Source organism: Ursus americanus, chromosome 13 (assembly GCF_024610735.1).
Source record: "Ursus americanus isolate L20-20 chromosome 13, mUrsAme1.1.p, whole genome shotgun sequence".
Lineage (NCBI taxonomy): Eukaryota > Metazoa > Chordata > Mammalia > Carnivora > Ursidae > Ursus > Ursus americanus.
Window position 1 is genome coordinate 61265076 of NC_142139.1, and position 18743 is coordinate 61283818.

The 18743-nt window shown below is 38.4% G+C and overlaps 1 protein-coding gene across 1 annotated transcript; it reads left to right on the forward strand.

The window, feature by feature from the left end:
• The first annotated feature begins 11688 nt into the window (after positions 1–11688).
• Positions 11689–14715, forward strand: DEFB134 (defensin beta 134). The gene is made up of 2 exons (XM_045799397.1): positions 11689–11746; positions 14573–14715. Exons 1-2 carry the CDS (start codon positions 11689–11691, stop codon positions 14713–14715), a joined length of 201 nt encoding a protein of 66 aa, XP_045655353.1.
• Positions 14716–18743: the final 4028 nt, after the last annotated feature.

Consider the following 18743-nt stretch of genomic DNA (forward strand, 5'->3'; position numbering starts at 1 on the left):
CAGATGACATGATACTTTATATGGAAAACCCAAAAGAATCCACTCCCAAACTATTAGAAGTTATAGAGCAATTCAGTAATGTGGCGGGATACCAAATCAATGCTCAGAAATCAGTTGCATTTCTATACACGAAAAATGAGACTGGAGAAAGAGAAATTAGGGAATCTATCCCATTTATAATAGCATCAAAAACCGTACGTTACCTTGGAATTAATTTAACCAGAGACGTAAAGGTTCTATATTCTAGAAATTATAAATCACTCTTGAAAGACATTGAAGAAGACACAAAAAGATGGAAAAATATTCCATGCTCATGGATTGGAAGAATTAACATAGTTAAAATGTCCATGCTACCCAGAGCAATCTACACTTTCAATGCTATCCAGATCAAAATACCGATGACATTTTCCAAACAACTGGAACAAATAGTCCTTAAATCTGTATGGAATCAGAAAAGGCCCGAATCGCCAAGGAATTGTTGAAAAGGAAAAACAAAGCTGGGGGCATCACAATGCCGGATTTCGAGCTGTACTACAAAGCTGTGATCACAAAGACAGCACCGTACTGGCACAAAAACAGACACATAGACCAATGGAACAGAATAGAGAACCCAGAAATGGACCCTCGGCTCTTTGGGCAACTAATCTTTGATAAAGCAGGAAAAAACATCCAGTGGAAAAAAGACAGTCTCTTCAATAAATGGTGCTGGGAAAATTGGACAGCTACATGTAAAAGAATGAAACTTGACCACTCTCTCACACCATACACAAAGATAAACTCCAGATGGATGAAAGACCTCGATGTGAGACAGGAATCCATCAAAATCCTAGGGAAGAACATAGGCAGCAACCTCTACGACATCAGCCAAAGCTACCTTTTTCATGACACATCTCCAAAGGCAAGAGAAACAAAAGAAAAAATGAACTTGTGGGACTTCATCAAGATAAAAAGCTTCTGCACAGCCAAGGAAACAGTCAAAAAAACTAAGAGGCAGCCCACGGAATGGGAGAATATATTTGCAAATGACACTACAGATAAAAGACTGGTATACAAAATCTACAAAGAACTTCTCAAACTCAATACACAAGAAACAAATAAACAAATCAAAAAATGGGCAGAAGATATGAACAGACACTTTTCCAATGAAGACATACAAATGGCTAACAGACACATGAAAAAATGTTCAAATCGTTAGCCATCAGGGAAATTCAAATCAAAACCACACTAAGATACCACCTTATGCCAGTTAGAATGGCAAAAATTGACAAGGCAGGAAACAATTGTTGGAGAGGATGTGGAGAAAGGGGATCCCTCCTATACTGTTGGTGGGAATGCAAGTTGGTACAGCCACTCTGGAAAACAGTGTGGAGGTCCCTTAAAAAGTTAAAAATTGAGCTACCCTATGATCCAGCCATTGCACTACTGGGTATTTACCCCAAAGATACAGATGTAGTGAAGAGAAGGGCCATAATCACCCCAGCATTCATAGCAGCATTGTCCACAATAGCTAAATCGTGGAAGGAGCCAAGATGCCCTTCAACAGATGACTGGATTAAGAAGTTGTGGTCCATATATACAATGGAATATTACTCAACTATCAGAAAGAACGATTTCTCAACATTTGCTGCAACATGGATGGCACTGGAGGAGATAATGCTAAGTGAAATAAGTCAAGCAGAGAAAGACAATTATCATATGATTTCTCTCATCTATGGAACATAAGAACTAGGAAGATCAGTAGGGGAAGAAAGGGATAAAGAAAGGGGGGGTAATCAGAAGGGGGAATGAAGCATGAGAGACTATGGACTATGAGAAACAAACTGAGGGCCTCAGAGGGGAGGGCAATGGGGGAATGGGATAGACTGGTGATGGGTAGTAAGGAGGGCATGTATTGCATGGTGCACTGGGTGTTATACGCAACTAATGAATCATCGAACTTTACATCGGAAACTGGGGATGTACTGTATGGTGACTAACATAATATTAAAAAAACATTAAAATAAAAAAATAAAAATAAAAAAGATTTATCTTTATGCACATGACATGATTTTGAATGAAGAAAAACCTTAGACATCATCAAAAACTGTTAGAAGTAATAAAAGAATTCAATAAGCTACAGAACACAAAATCAACATACAAAAACCAGTTGCATTTCTACACACTAACAACAAAGTATCCAAAAAAGAAACTTTGAAACCAATTCCATTTACAATAACACCAAAAGAACAAAATACTTAGGAATACAAATTAACCAAGGAGATGAAAGATTTGTACACTGAAAACTACAAAATATTGATGAAAGAAGACACAAATAAATGGAAGGATCCCATGTTTATGGGTGGAAAGAATATTGTTAAAATATGCATACCACCCAAAACCATCTACAGATTCAATAAAATCTTTATGAAAATCCCAATGTCATTTTTTACAGAAATAGAAAAAACAACACTAAAACATTAAGGAAATATTTAAAACAAAGTTTAAAAATTTAAGAATGGAAAAAATGGAAGAATGAAAAGAAAGGAAGAAAGGAAAGAAGAAAACAAATCCTAAAATTTATAGGCAACCACTAAAGCCTCTGAATAGCTGAAGCAATTTTGAGCAAGAAGAAAAAAGATGGAGGTATCACTCTTCCGGACTTCAAAATATATTACAAAGCCTCCATTCTTGATAAAAACCCTAGACAAAGTAGGAATTGAGGGAACATACCTCAACATCATAAAGTCCATATATGAGAGACCCACAGCTAGTATCATTCTCAATGAGTAAACACTGAGAGATTTTCCTCTATGGTCAGGTACAAAACAGGGATGCTCAGTCTCACCATTGTTATTTAACATGGTACCAGAAATCCTAGCCTCAGCAATCAGACAACAAAAAGAAATAAAAGGCATGCAAATCGGCAAGAAGTCAAACTTCCACTATTCACAGATGACATGATACTCTATGTAGAAAACCTGACTAGGGGCACCTGGGTGGCTCAGTCAGTTAAGTGGCCAATCTTATTTCAGCTCAGGTCATGATTTCAGGGTTGTGAGATCAAGCCCCACATCAGGCTGTGCACTCAGTACAGTCTGCTTGAGATTCTCTCTCTCCCTCTCCCTCTGCCCCTCCCCCGGCTCTCTCTAAGTAAATAAATGATAGATGATAGATAGATGAAAGATGATAGATAGATAGATAGATAGATAGATAGATAGATAGATAGATAGATGATAGATGATAGATAGATAATAGATAGATGGATTTAAAAAATTTTCAAAATCTCTTAAAAAAAGAAAAGAAAACCCAAATGACTCTACCAGAATATGGCTAGAACTGATACACGAATTCAGCAATATCTCAGGATATAAAATCAATGTACAGAAATCTGTTGCATTTCTGTGCACCAGTAATGAACCAGTAGAAAGGGGAATCAGGGAATTGATCCCATTTACAATTGCACCAGACACCATAAGAAACCTAGGAATAAACCTAAGACCTAAAAGATCTGTATTCTGAGAACTATAGAACACTAATGAAAGAAATTGATGACAACACAAAGAAATGGAAAAAGATTTCATGCTCATGGATTGGAAGATCAAGTATTATTAAAATATCTATGCTACCCAAAGCAATCTACACATTTAATGCAATCCCTATCAAAACACCACCAGCATTTTTCACAGAGCTAGAACAAACAATCCTAAATTTGTATGGAATCACAGAAAACCCCGGATAGCCAAAGTAATCTTGAAAAAGAAAAGCAAAGCTGGAGGCATCACAATTCCAGACTTCAAGCTATATTAAAGCTGTAGTCATGCAGACAGTATGGTACTGGTACAAAGATCAATGGAATAGAACAGAAAACCCAGAAATGGACCCACAATATGGTCAACTAACTAATCTTCGACAAAACAGGAAAAAATATCCAGTGGAAAAAAATCTCTTCAACAAATGGTGTTGGGAAAACTGGACAGCCACATGCAGAAGAATGAAACTGGACCACTTTTTTATACCATACACAAAAATAAATTCAAAATGGATGAAAGACCTAAATGTAAGACAGGAAACCATCAAAATCCTAGAGGATAACACAAGCAGAAACCTCTTTGCCCTCAGCTATTGCAACTTCTTACTAGACATGTATCCAGAGGCAAGGGAAACAAAAGCAAAAATGAACTATTGGGACTTTATCAAAATAAAAAGCTTCTGCACAGCAAAAGAAACAATCAACAAAACTAAAACAACCTACAGAATGGGAGAAGCTATTTGCAAATGACCATCTGATAAAGGGTTAGTATCCAAAATCTATAAAGAACTTATCAAACTCAACACCCAAAAAATATATAATCCAGTTAAGAAATGAGCAGAAGACATGAGCAGACAGACCTACAGATTCTGCATGATCTCACTTATGTATGGAATCTGAGAAAGCCAACCTCATTCATAGTAACAGAGAGTAGAATGGTTGTAACCTGGGGCTGGTACAGAAAAGAGGGTGTTGGTCAAATGGTACAAAGTTTCAGTTACATAAGATAAATGAGTTCTGAAGTTCCATTATACACATAGTACCAATAGCTAACAATACTGTATTGTTTACTTACAATTGGCTAAGAGGATAGATCTTACACTAAGTATTCTTACCATAACAAACACAACAATAATAGTAATAATGGAGGTGGGAGGAAATTTGGGCAGGTGATAGTATCTATGACCTTAATGGTGGTGATGGTTTTACAGGTGTATACTTGCCCCCAAATGTATCAGGTTGTATATATTAAATATGTACAGCTTTTACATGTCAGTCATATTATAATCAAGTAGTTAAAAAATAGATAAAGAAAGTGTCACTTTATTAAAGTATTATAACTAAACAATGAAAGACATCATATAATTAGAGTAAAACCCCCATGGTATCAATGACTGTAGCCATTGAGCATCAGTAGTTGCTACCATCTCCACAAGAGAGACAACCAGACGTTACAGGCCCTCCTGACAATACACGCACACACAACACCAACTATGGTACAACTGGTTCTGGGAGCCAAACGTGAGTCTAATCCAGCCTCTCAATCCAGTTGCCAGTCTGCTGAAGATGGAGGACACACGAACATGTTGAACTCTCCAAGAGTATGCAATCAGAAAAATATAAACCAGGAAGCACTACATCTTAAACATCTCAAGTTCTTCAACAGAAAATTGTAAAGAAAGGTTCCGGGAAGGACCTATAGATTTAAAGCGAGTATCAAAAATTGTAATGAGAAGAAAACTAAACTGTAGTGTCTAGGGATGAAACCCAGGTAATAAAACTATTTTTTAAAGATTTTTTATTTATTTATTTGATAGAGACAGCCAGAGAGAGGGGAAACACAAGCAGGGGGAGTGGGAGAGGAAGAAGCAGGATCCTTGTGGAGGATCCTGATGTGGGGCTCGACCCCAGAATGTTGGGATCACGCCCTGAGCCGAAGGCAGACGCTTAACGACTGCACCGCTCAGGCGCCCCAATAAAACTATTTTTTAAAGTAAGAAATGATCACTATACAACTTAGGTTTCAGGGTGCCTGGGTGGCGCAGTCAGTTAAGCCTCCAACTCTTAGTTTCTGCTCAAGTCTGATTTCAGGGTTGTGAGATTGAGCCCCAGGTCAGGCAGGGAGTCTGCTTGAGTTTCTCTCTCCCTCTCCCTCTGCCCTTCCCCTGACCTGTGCTTGCGTTCTCTCTCTCTCTCTCTCTCTCTCTCTCTCTCTCCCTCCTCTCCCTCTGAAATAAATACATCTTTAAAAAAAAAAAACTTAGATTTCTTTGGGGACAAAGGATAGGAGGAAATGCCTATGTGACACAGACAGGGAGAAACCAAAGTGAGAAATTATGACTTATGGGAGTTTGTGCAATCTTAGAAATTTCCTCAGTAAAGGAGACACGGCTTTGAGCCTAAATGTACTGGACAGTTAGAACCAAGACTCAGCCTCCTCTATTCCCTTCTCATTCTCAGTTGATGATTTCTTTTTATTTCACCAAGAAAGTAAAAACACCAAGAGATAACTTCCTCATTTTCCCACCACCATATGCCTTCACCTAATTTTGTCTTACTCTGCCCTCTCTCCATTCTCCAATTTAAGGTTAACCCCTCCACTTTCAACTAGATTTTTATCCCCACTCATGTCTTAAAGAATTTATTCCTGAAGTCCAACATTGTTTCTTGCATCATGAATCCCCACCCCTAAACAAATTATTCATTTTACACAGAAATATGCCATAGTAGTTCTCATCGGAAACTCTCCTCCTCAGCTCACTGCCCCATTTATCTATCCTATGAAAAAGATCTTCATTTATCTTTACTCAGTATCTCTGTTTTTCTCTTCTGCATTCTTTTCTGTTACCTTTTTCTGAGCAAGTCCTCTATTGATGTTGTTTTAGTTTATTATAAAACACTTTAGACATTAAAAGATACAAATAAAAAATATAACCTAATATAATTTTTTTTTTCTCTTTTCAAAGCCAGGACCTTATTTTTTAAAGACACGTGCTCTTTAAAAGGCTATACCTGCAGAATGAAGTGCAATGCTGATGAACATGCAATTAGATACTGCACTGACTGGACCATCTGCTGCAAAGAGAAGAAAATTAGACCTAAGAAAAGAAAGAAGTGGTAGGGACACCTGGGTGGCTTCCTCGGTTAAGCAGCTGCCTTTGGCTCAGGTCATGATCCCAGGGTCCTGGGATCAAGTCCCACATCTGGCTCCTTGCTCAGCGGGGAGCCTGCTTCTCCCTCTGCCTACTGCTCCCCTGCTTGTGCTCACTTGTTCGCTCTCTCTCTCTCTGACAAATAAATAATAAAATCTTAAAAAAAAAAAAAAAGAGTGGTGAAAAGTCCAACCCCATCTTCTTCGGATTCCAGGAAAAGAAACTGAAAGTGTTTGAAACTCTCTTTTCTATATAAGGAAAATTAATATGATGGATAAATGAAATTCATGATAATTATATGTTTAAATGATAAGGTTAAAGTAAATATGAATTTTTTAAAGGCTTACACTCTTTTCATGTGTGTGCTTTTACATTAACTTCCTTCATTTATATCCACCACCATGTTGTTGTTTCATCTATAATACTATATCCCAGCCCCATGACATACCATGTGACCTTGGGCAAGTTCTAGAGTCTCTCTCTACATCAGTTTCCTTATCTACAAAATGAGATACCAAGAGTACCTACATCATGGTGTTAGAAGAATTATATTAGTAGCTGTGAAGTTCTTAAGCAGTGCCTGACCCCAGTGTAAGCTCCATGTTAACTGCAATTTCATGGGACCAGAGAATGTGATCTGTTCTATAGCTTTTTGGAATTTATTGAATCACTCTTTGTGATTCTAAGATAAAATTGATATTTGCTAAAATTTCATGTGGTATTGAAAATAAGGTATATTTTCTATTTGTGAGATATACAGTCCTATATAAACAATGTATTTATTCAACAGTATTATATTGCAATAATCTAGGACTGGAACTCTGGTAGTGAGGACTAAGAAGAAAGAGGAGATTTGGGATGGATTTCAGAAGTAGGATTGACAGAACTTAGTGGTCACAGGACATAATGAGAAGAAGGTATGAAAGATGATACTGATTTCAAAGCTTGCAAAGAGATGGTTAGCAATACAGCTCACTAAACTGGAGAGGCCAGAAAAAAAAGTAGGTTAGGAGTTGGGGGAGAGTCAATAAGGAGATGTTTCAGCATAATAGAGTCACGCAAGGGATATGGATATCAGTCCACTGGGCACATTTGCAAAAGTGTAATTTTATTTTATTTTTTAATAAATGAACCTCATTCCTATTATGAACCTCATTCCTCCTGGTCACAGAAGCTTAAACTCAGTGTATTCAGAGTTGCTTCTTTTCTCTAAATTATTTGTAGGTTCGAGAGGACTTAAGCAGTGCTGAGGCATCTGGGAGAGCATTGATTATGTTAACAATATGAAGATAATCATCATTCCCGCTTGGTCTTCAGTCACTAGCCAACGTATAGCTGCTAAGTTGCTTCTTGTTCTTAATAAAATTCTTAAAACTCTTTGGCTGAGGCTCATTCTTTAGTGCATGGGATAATTCTGCCTTTCAAGTATCATTCTAGTTCACCAGAAATTCCAGTGGGAATATCTATTGCTCCACCACATCCACGGAGATCTCAGTCATACAAGGATTCTGCTACTACTCTCTTCCCACGCTGGGAGAACCTGTGTGAGGGAGAGGGGACCAATGCTGTGAGACTACCTCAGACCTATCTACCAAAGAAACCCAGTCAGTCAATGCTATGCTATGTATGGTCTTGCCACCTCACTGAGCCCCGCTCACATAAGGAAACACCAGTGCACCATGCCATCAGACTCTACCCAGAGCTTCTATCCTCCACTACCTCCTCACATTTTCCTTCCCTCCCACTATATGAAACCCAGGACTGGAGAGAAAAACAGTGACACCCCTCCCCCCACTATCTGTACTGTTCATCTTCCTTCACTCCTATTGTACCCCTTTTCCTCTACCTTATTCAAGACTTGGTTTAGGGAAGGAATAAGCTCTTAATTTTTCTGCACTCTCCAAAATCTATCATAAAATCTGAATCCAAGAGTTCCTTCCAGTGCCCAAAAGAACATAGTCTCTTTTTTTTTAACTCAATTTAGTTAACATAAGGGGTTTTATTAGTTTCAGGGGTAGAATTTAGTGATTTATCAGTTGTATATAATAGCCAGTGCTCATTACATCAAGTGCCCTCCTTAATGCCCATCACCCAGTTACCCCATTCCCCCTCCCATCCCTTCTCCTTGGGGAATGGTGAGAAGAGGGGAGCCATGGAGCATATAGGCCTTACACGAGAGTAATTTCTATTCAGTTCTAGCAGATTCTTGCCATGTAAGGGATGCCAAAAGAACACTGCTGTATCTTCTGATTTATTTGATAGAAGTAGAAATCTGGATTCTTAGGGGAACCTGGCTGGCTCAGTCAGTAGAGCCTAGGACTCTTTTTTTTTTATTTTTTACCTTCCTTAAGTTTTTTTTTTAATTTAAAATCAATTAATTAACATATAGTGTATTATTAGTTTCAGAGATAGAGTTTAGTGATTCATCAGTTGCATATAACACCCAGTGCTCATTGTATCACATGTCCTCCACATGCCCATCACCCAGTTACTCCACCACCCCCCCCACTTCCCCGCCAGCAAACCTCACTTTGTTCCCTATAATGAAGAGTCCTTTATGGTTTTCCTTCCTCTATGTTTTTATCTTATTTTATTTTTCCTTCTCTTCCCCTATGTTCATCTGTTTTGTTTCTTAAACTCCACATACGAGTGAAATCATATGATATTTGTCTTTCTCTGACTAATCTATTTTGTTTAGCATAATACTCTCTAGTTCCATCCACATTGTTGCAAATGGTAAGATTTCAGTCTTTTTGATGGCTGAATAATATTCCATTGTATCTATATACATACACACCAGATTTTCTTTATCCATTCATCTGTCCATGGACATATGGGCTCTTTCCATATTTTGGCTATTGTGAACATAGTCTTTTGACATGCAGAAGTCTGCTCTTTGTTTCTCTCTTTTTGAGGGGAAAAGGTACACATTGTTCAGAATATGATAATGGTAAATTAAGTGTTTTAGACTTTTGAAAACTGGGGGGAAAGCAGATGAAATATAGTTTTTTTTGTAATATTCTTAAAATCAAAATCTAACAAATTAGTAAGGAATTTCCCAAACAAAATCCAGGTGTAGGGTAGGCAAATTCTAGGATGTCTTCCAATGATGCCTGCCTCCTAGTATCCATGCTTTCATGTAATCCTTTCATATTGAGCCACCTACTTCTAATGGAAAGTACAGAATTGACTCTTGAATAACATGGGTTTGAACTATATGGATCCACTTACACACAGATTTTTTTCAATAAATATATTGGAGGGGCACCTGGGTGGCACAGTCTGTTAAGCATCTGACTCTTGTTTTCAGCTCAGGTCATGATCTCAGTGTGGTGACATCAAGCCCTCATGAGGCTCTGCACTCAATGGGGAGTCTGCTTGAGATTCCTCCCCTCTCCCCCTGCCCCTCCGCCACCCTCCACCATGATCTCTCTCTCTCTCTCTCAAAAAAAAAACAAATAAATCTTAAAAAAAAAATGTGGCATATGTACAATGGACTTTTATTCAGCCATAAAAAAGAAGGAAACCCTGCCATTTGTAACAACATGGAAAAACCCAGAGGATATTATGCTAAGTGAAAAAACTATATATAGACAAATACTGTATGATCTCACTTACGTGTGAAATCTCAAAAAAGTCAAACTCATAGAACTAGAAGGTAAAGTGGTAATTGCCAGAATTTGAAAAGTGAAGGAAATGGGGAGATGTTAACCAAAGGAAACAAACTTTCAGTTATAAGATGAGTAAATTCTGAGGATCTAATGTACAGTACAGTGACTCTAGTTAATAAAATACAGTACACTTGAAATTTGCTAAGAAAGTAAATCTTATATATTCTCACCTCAAAAAAAAATTGTAACTGTTTGAGGTGAGGATGTGTTAGTTTGATTGTGGTAATCATTTCACAATGCATATGTACTTCAAATCATCACATTTGACTGCTTTAAACATAAGCAATTTTTATTTGTTAATTATACCTCAATAAACCTGGGGAAGAAAAGTCATAAAGAACAGTTGGGTAACAGATATGTTCACTATCTTGAATGTGATGACAGTTTCACAAAAGTATATGTGTCAAAACTTATCAAATTGTACACTTCAATATTTAAATTTTTATGTCATTTATATCTCACTAAAGTTTTTTTAAATAGTGATAGTTATTAAAAATGACTTTGACAGAATATTACACAGATTTGAAAAATATCACTTATGAAGAGTTTTAATGAGACCAAAAAATACTTATGGTATATATCATGTTACAAAAGCAGGATATCTGATTACAAGTATATGGTTCAGAACTATTCATAACAAAATATTAAATAATAAATTAGGCATACATAAAACTTTCTTAAGAAATGCACGAGTTGGGGCGCCTGGGTAGCGCAGTCGTTAAAGCGTCTGCCTTCGGCTCAGGGCGTGATCCCGGCGTACCGGGATCGAGTCCCACATCGGGCTCCTCCGCTGGGAGCCTGCTACTTCCTCTCCCACTCCCCCTGCTGTGTTCCCTCTCTCACTGGCTGTCTCTCTGTCACATAAATAAATAAAATCTTTAAAAAAAAAAAAAAAAAAAAGAAATGCACGAGTTGTTTCTGAGAGATGGGGCTCAAGTGTTAACTTTTCCCTCTTTGTAACTTTTAATACTTAATAAATGGTCCAAAATTAGCATTTAATTTTTGTAGTAACATAAAAAAACAAAAAATATTTTTATTTAGTTAATTAAAAAAAAGTATAGTTCTCAGGTCTTCATTAGTATCTTTCCAAAGTATCTTTGGAAAATCCAGGTCAGGGAGCCGTGCCTTTGTCAATAGGAAAAGCTGTCAAACGGGAAAGGGCTGTCAGTTTTTTCCTCACATAAGCATTGCCAGCTCCTCTGCCTCAGGGAAGATTGGTGTAGCGTATCTACCTGCAGCAGGGCATATCCCAGACATGAGAGATTTGTATGGGAGGGCGTGCTCAACCTTCCTTTTCTGCACTCTGACAGCCAGAGACAGACCCTGCCACCAGCGTCCTCAACGGCAGCTCCCAGCCATGAAGCCTCTCTTCGCTGTGCTTGTCTTGTTCTTCTTTTGGGACCCAGTGCTGGCAGGTAAAAATGGGAGTTTTCCTGGGGGAGGGGGTCATTTGTCTACAAGAGCAATTCCACTGAGCAAACCTATGAATGTCTTCCCACTATGGACCCTCTATTTTCAAAGCGGAAACAGCATCAACCAATCTGACATTAGCAAGACCTGAGCTTGAATCTTGGCTCTCCAACTTGTGTTAGCCATGCAGCTTTAGGCAAAAGTCTAATCTTCTCTGAATCTTAGTTTCTTCATTTGCAAAGTGGCAATAATACTAACCTCAGTCTTGCAAGGATTAAATGTGATAATGTATAGAATAGGCCTGTACATAACACATAGTGTACCTGCCTCGTGAGAGCTGTCATTATATCGTCATTAGTAATACCCCATCCTGTTTTGCCACTATTGTTTTGTCCCTAAGTGAGGAACATGTCTAGGCATAATAGACAAAACTAGCAAATAGCGGTAACACAATTTGTTAAGCTTTCTAATTTGCTGAAATTGCTTATAGTTAATTTATTATTTGTAGATGCCTTAGATACATGGAGAAACAGATTTGGAACAGCTTGTTCCAAGAGAATTAATAAGCTTTATGTGCTAGAAGAAATGTCTGATCAAATGAGATAGCAGATAGACATGAGAGAGAGCACTGACTGGTCTCATAGTTTAGCTTGACCATATTCATTACTGACTTTAAAAATCCCTTCTTGAATATTCTCTTCACTCAGAGCTACTGAACCGGTTCAAATCCAGATGGTATAGAATCCCATTTAATTTCTCACCCTCCCTCAAGAAATCTGTAGGCAGATGAACCAGATTTTTGGGTCATGTCACTCAATAGGCTGGATTTAAGAATCCATACAATCCAGGCCTCTTGAAGCTACTGATGGGACCAATTCCACTATGGTTTATGGCAATGGATTCATGGCCTCTAGACAGCCAATAAGATAGTCTACAATGTTGCCTTTACTGCCTTATACACCCCAAAGCTCATGATTTCCATAGGAAGTTCTCATCTTGTTGTGTAGACCTCTACACTTCATCTTCTCAGGCTTCCATCTTTTTTTTTTTTTTTTTGCATGTTAGGAACACCTTTTATTTTTTTTTATTGCCATGTATTTTTTTTTATTATTAACATGTAATGTATTATTTGTTTCAGGGGTACAGGTCTGTGATTCATCAGTCTTACACAATACACAGCACTCACCACAACACATACCCTCCCCAATGTCCATCACCCAGCCACCCCATCCCCCCACCCCCCACCCCTCCAGCAACCCTTAGTTTGTTTCCTGAGATTGAGTCTCTTATGATTTGTCTCCCCTCTTGTTTCTTCTTGTTTCAGTTTTTCCTCTCTTCCCCTATGATCCTCTGCCTTGTTTCTCAAATTCCACATATCAGTGAGATTATATGATAATTGTCTTTCTCTGATTGACTTATTTCGCTTGGCATAATTACCTCTAGTTCCAGCCACATTGTTGCAAATGGCAAGATTTCATTTTTTGATGGCTGCATAATATTCCATTGTATTGTATGGTGAGTGTGTATATATATACCACATCTTCTTTATCCATTCATGTCTGTAGATGGACATCTGAGCTCTTTCCAGAGTTTGGGTATTGTGGTCATTGCTGCTATAAACATTGGGGTGCAGGTGCCCCTTCGGATTACTGCATTTGTATCTTTGGGGTAAATACCCAGTAGTGCAATTGCTGGGTGGTAGGGTAGCTCTATTTTCAACTTTTTGAGGAAACTCCATACTGTTTTCCAGAGTGGCTGCACCAGCTTGCATTCCCACCAAGAGTGTAAAACGGTCCCCTTTCTCCACATCTTCGCTCAGGCTTTCATCTTGCCAGCTAAGTAACCCTGATCACTTTTTCTCCCTATAGGACAATTATCCTCCAGGGTATGATGATTTGCATAGGCTGTGTTGGCTCAATATTTCTACAGATGACCAAATACTTGACACTCTTTTCCTTTTAAGACCTTCTTACATATAGAAAAAAAGAAATATTCATATTTTGATAATTCTACAGAATAGCATGTCTATAAAAGTGTAAGTTCAGCTCAAAATACCTTGGGCCCCAATAAGACATAGTAAATCTTCAGAATATATTTCACCCTCCTCTGAACTCATAATACCATTCTATGCTGCAAATGCTTCACTGCACTTGTCATCTTTTCTCCTCTCTCATAGATATTTTGTGTTTCTTCTCTTTTTTTGTCTAGACTGAAAATTCTTAAGGTCTATATCATACACAAATCTGTACCCCAACAGCACCTGGATTTATGAAACTGGTTTGGGAATGAAAACATAATTAAATAATGAATGAATGATTACATGCATAGGTAACCTGACTGTTTCAAGTATAGTAACTGACCAATTTGGGCAAACTTCCAAGTTATTAATCGTCTTAGCTCAGACTACCATAACAAAATACTGTGGACTGTGTGGTTTAAACAAAATGTATTTTCTCACAGTTCTGGAGTCTGGAGAGTCCAAGATCAACTACAGGCTGATTCAGTTTCTGATGAGAGCTATCTTCCTGGCTTTTAGACAGTCAATCTCTCCACCAATCCTACTGGATCAGGGCCCCACACTTAAAACCTCAATTAACTTTAAGTACCTCTTAGAGTCCCTCTCTCCAAATACAGCCACATTGGAGTTTAAGGTTTCAACATATGAATGGAGGGGAGAGGGGAGGAAAACTGTAGTTAATTTTTTTTTCAATTACAGAGCCAAACATTATAATCAAGTCTCCTTGGAATCCAGTTTTATAAAAATGGAAGTACCAATTCTACAGTCCAAAAAGACCCATAGTGAATTATCTTTCCATTCATTTTCTTTCCAGGCATGAATCCACTGGCATCAGAAATGCACAAGAAATGCTATGGGAATGGTACCTGCAGACTTGAGTGTTTTACAAGTGAAATGTTAGTTGCCTACTGTATTTTTCAACTAGAGTGCTGTGTCAAAGGAAACCCAGACCCCTGACAAGAGAAACCAGAGAATGCTGATGAACTTGAAAGTCTTTGACATCCTTTCCACCGTCTTTCACACAGCCAGGGAACTTAGATTACACTGTGACACTGTCATGTGCCCATGGCTGTGGGTTTTTAGTATTTTTTAAATAAGCCATCAGAATCTTAGGATTTTGTATATGAAAAGCTGAGCTGCTGCTTTCCTAAAGACAGTTAAGCTTCTCATGAAAACTTAGGCTATATTTTATCACTTCAAAGTGATATCCATGTTCTTCTCAGTGCCGATTTCTCTCTTTCCTTATAGAAAGAATGTCTTAATTATTTTTAGAGCCTTCAAGTTACAGAAACACCTTTTTACACCTAGGCTTTACCCTACCATCCCTTCAGCTCCCCATTCATCTTCTCTTTGGACTGCACATCTTAGAGAAATGGATCTGCCCGAGCCCCCTGATGACCCTGTATGCTTCTCACTAGACTGCATAGACAAGGCTTAACTGCAGGCTGGCCCAAGTCTTGACTGAATCTGACCAAGCAATTCTTGAAACACAGGGAAAACGACATGTTGTAATGGGCAGTCATGAAGCAGGTTCTCAGCCACCTCTCTGGTTTCAGGAAGTGAAAGCATGGGACTTTCCACTTCAACCTCCTTAGGTTCAGCTACAGGCTATCAGACCACTTGGCCATTGTTTACAGTTGACTCCTCAGCAGCAGAGTGGCCCAACATCTCTGTTACCCATCATCTGGCCCCTTTGGCTGGGTTCATCCTGTGGCCCTAGGAGCTAACACCATGCTGATCTTGCTTTGCTGTGTATGTTAAGTAATAAATTTTCTAAGTTCATTTGGACTCACCATTTTCTTTACCAGTCACCCTTATGAAGGTGTGGTAGGCAAACCTACAACTTCTCTTGTGGTGCTGGTTATCCTACTGCCTACAGCAATGCTGCCGAATGTCTGCCTAACTGCTCAACACCACCAACCTACATACAGATGCATGAGTGTGGAGTTCTGCACGTGCTGTTCAGCACGAAGGGTGCAGGAGCAAAGGGGTAGATTCTGGGTGCGGAGAAATTTTCTTTAACTTCAGCGTTGAGTTCAGCTTGGACTCTCTGACAATTCTGAAAAGGTGGAGTTCTAGCATCAAATAGCCAATTGCTGATCTGGTACGTGGCTGAGGAAACAATGCCCAAGTCCTGGCTTAAAATGGCAGTCGGAAGACAAGGAAGGAGAATAGTAAATGAGAAAGATGAGGGGTTGTGAGAAGTCCTACACTCCCAGATGCTCTTCAGTCTTTGATAAAATCCAGTGTTGGTGTCTTTAGGGAGGAAGATGTGTGTCCTCCTCGCAGAGGCCCAAAGCCTCCTGTGCAGTCGGTAAAGGAGATAGTTTAAATGGAATGGCATTAGAGATGGCCTGGAATGGCAGTCATGGTTTTCAAGCATCCAAAGTAAAGGACACATCCAGACAGGGCCCAGGAAAACTCTCAGACTCTGAAGGAGGCGGGAGAGTCCTTACCTAAATGACACTGAATCTCATGGAACTGTGACCTTATAACATCCACGGAAACTTGGGCTCGCTTCTCATTTTACTCTTTCACTTCAGGTGTACGTTCTCCATACACACAGGTAAACTGAAATTTGAAAGCAATGCAGTGTGCTATCTGAAGAGCCTCTTTTTCCAACTGGGTGATAGGACACTGTTCTCCCATCAGAGAGGTGATCCCCAAAGCAACGGAAAAAATTTGAGTTATCTCTGCTGGAACAATAGAAACTCCCTGGAATCTGGCTAAGTCTTGGACAAACTTCACTTCCCACTATTACAAAAAAATAAAGATGGATAGGCCAACACAACACTGCCTTGTTCTTACTGTTCCATAAACCCAAACCTCTACATCCATATACCCTGTCAGGAAATGAATGAATGAACTCTGTTAGTAACAATAGTAGCTGCAAACTGTTTTATCCTTTTGATATAAAGTGTGTATATTACACAAGCAACCTCTAGCTCTTCAGGGCTTCTGTAAATATGAAACCTGAAAAGAAACTATCTAACTATGGCTAGTTACATGGACATGGACACATCCAAAAGAAATTTAATTCTAAGATCAAAAGCCTTCATTAAAATAATATATTTACCAAATATCTCAGGAAAGCAACAAAATGTGGAAGGGTATTGTCACAATTTAGAGCAAACTTCCTTCAGAGTTCTTTTCAGATATCACTCCCTGACATCCCACTCATCCAGTGGCAACACTGCACTCTCTAAAAATAATACATGGTTTCCATCAATAGATGAATAGATAAAGAAGACACAGAGTGTGCGTGTGTGCATGTGTGTGTGTGTGTGTGTGTGTGTGTAGTATATATGGTACATATATTACATATATAATATATAATAATATATAACATAGTAATATATAGTATATACAATGTATATACCACTTCTTCATACATATAAAATATATATAATATATATCTATACTATATACATAATATATAAAATATATGTTATATATATATATACACACAAACAATGAAATATTAGTCATAAAAAAGAATGAAATCCTGCCATTTGTGACGACATGGGTGGACCTAGAGGGTATTATGCTAAGTGAAATAAGTCAGACAGAGAAAGATAAATACCATGTGATTTCACTTACACGTGGAATCTAAAAAACAAAACAAATGAACAAAAAAAACAAAACAGACTCTTTTTTCTTTAAAGATTTTATTTATTTATTTGACAGAGAGAGACAGCCAGCCAGAGAGGGAACACAAGCAGGGGGAGTGGGAGAGGAAGAAGCAGGCTCCCAGTGGAGGAGCCCGATGTGGGGCTCGATCCCAGAACGCCGGGATCACGCTCTGAGCCAAAGGCAGACGCTTAACGACTGTGCCACCCAGGCGCCCCCAAACAAAACAGACTCTTAAATACACAGAACAAACTGGTTGCCAGATGGGAAGTAGGTTGGGGCATGGGTGAAATAGATGAAGGTGATTAAGAGATATAAACATCCAGTTATAAAATAAATAAGTCACAGAGATGAAAATTACAACATTGGGAAGACAGTCAATAATAATGTAATAATGTTGCAAGATGACATCTGAAGACTACACTTATCATAGTGAGCACTGAGTTGCTGGGAATGGCCAGCAATCCCTGTACCGACAGATGAAAGATTACTCCAAATATAAAAAATAGAATAAGAAGTTGGAATAGGGATTCTGAGAAGACTAGAGAGTAAGTAAAAGCTCTGCCTTTAAGGAAATTCATTTTTACTTAGAACTGACTTAAACAAGAACTGGAACTGACCTCTCTCAATTAGCTAAGGAGCTGATGAACTAGAAGTGCCTTTAAAGATTCTGAGAGCAGGGCAACAACTACAGAGACGGATTTTAACCTGGTCTCCTTTTGCTCAGCTTATCTGGAGTGAGACAAGACGGTGTAGAGAAAGAAAATCCGTTGCTTTCCCTACACAAATCGCTTCCTGTGACCATAAGCCAGAAAGCTAGAGACATCCTCAACTCCCTCTTCTTCTCATATGTCACAGGATGATGGGACAGGTTCCATGGTTTGAATGTGTCCTAAAATCAGTTGGAATATAAAAGTGATCACGTATGCCTTGCTTAATTGGATCAGAATTCCATAAAGAACAGGATGTTGATTTTCTGATGCTTTCTATTTCAGAACATTTATCATTCAGGATTTGGATTTCAAATCCTATCAGCTTGCTTAAATATTGGAAGCCCCCATTTATTTGCATATTTGCTTGAATGTGCAATTCATGCTCTCCTGATTCAACAACTATGAATTATTTGCTTTACTCCAAAGAGTTCGTTCTCTTTTTGAGTTTTCCCAAACAGGTATTTTGAACTGTCAAGTAAATTGCAGATTTCCTTGTCTTTGAGTTTAGCTACTGGAGAATTATTGTGACCTTTTGTGATGTCATGTTTTCTTCATTCTTCATGTTCCTTGGAGCTTTGTGTTGTTGATCTCACATCTCAAGTAGCAGTGTCCTCCTCCAATCATTATTAGCTGCAGTCAGAT

Coding starts and splice junctions, on each gene's coding strand:
- DEFB134 (XM_045799397.1), top strand. CDS start 11,689: ATGAAGCCTCTCTTCGCTGTGCTTGTCTTGTTCTTCTTTTGGGACCCA. Junction 11,747..14,572: donor TTGGGACCCAGTGCTGGCAG/GTAAAAATGGGA, acceptor TTTTCTTTCCAG/GCATGAATCCACTGGCATCA.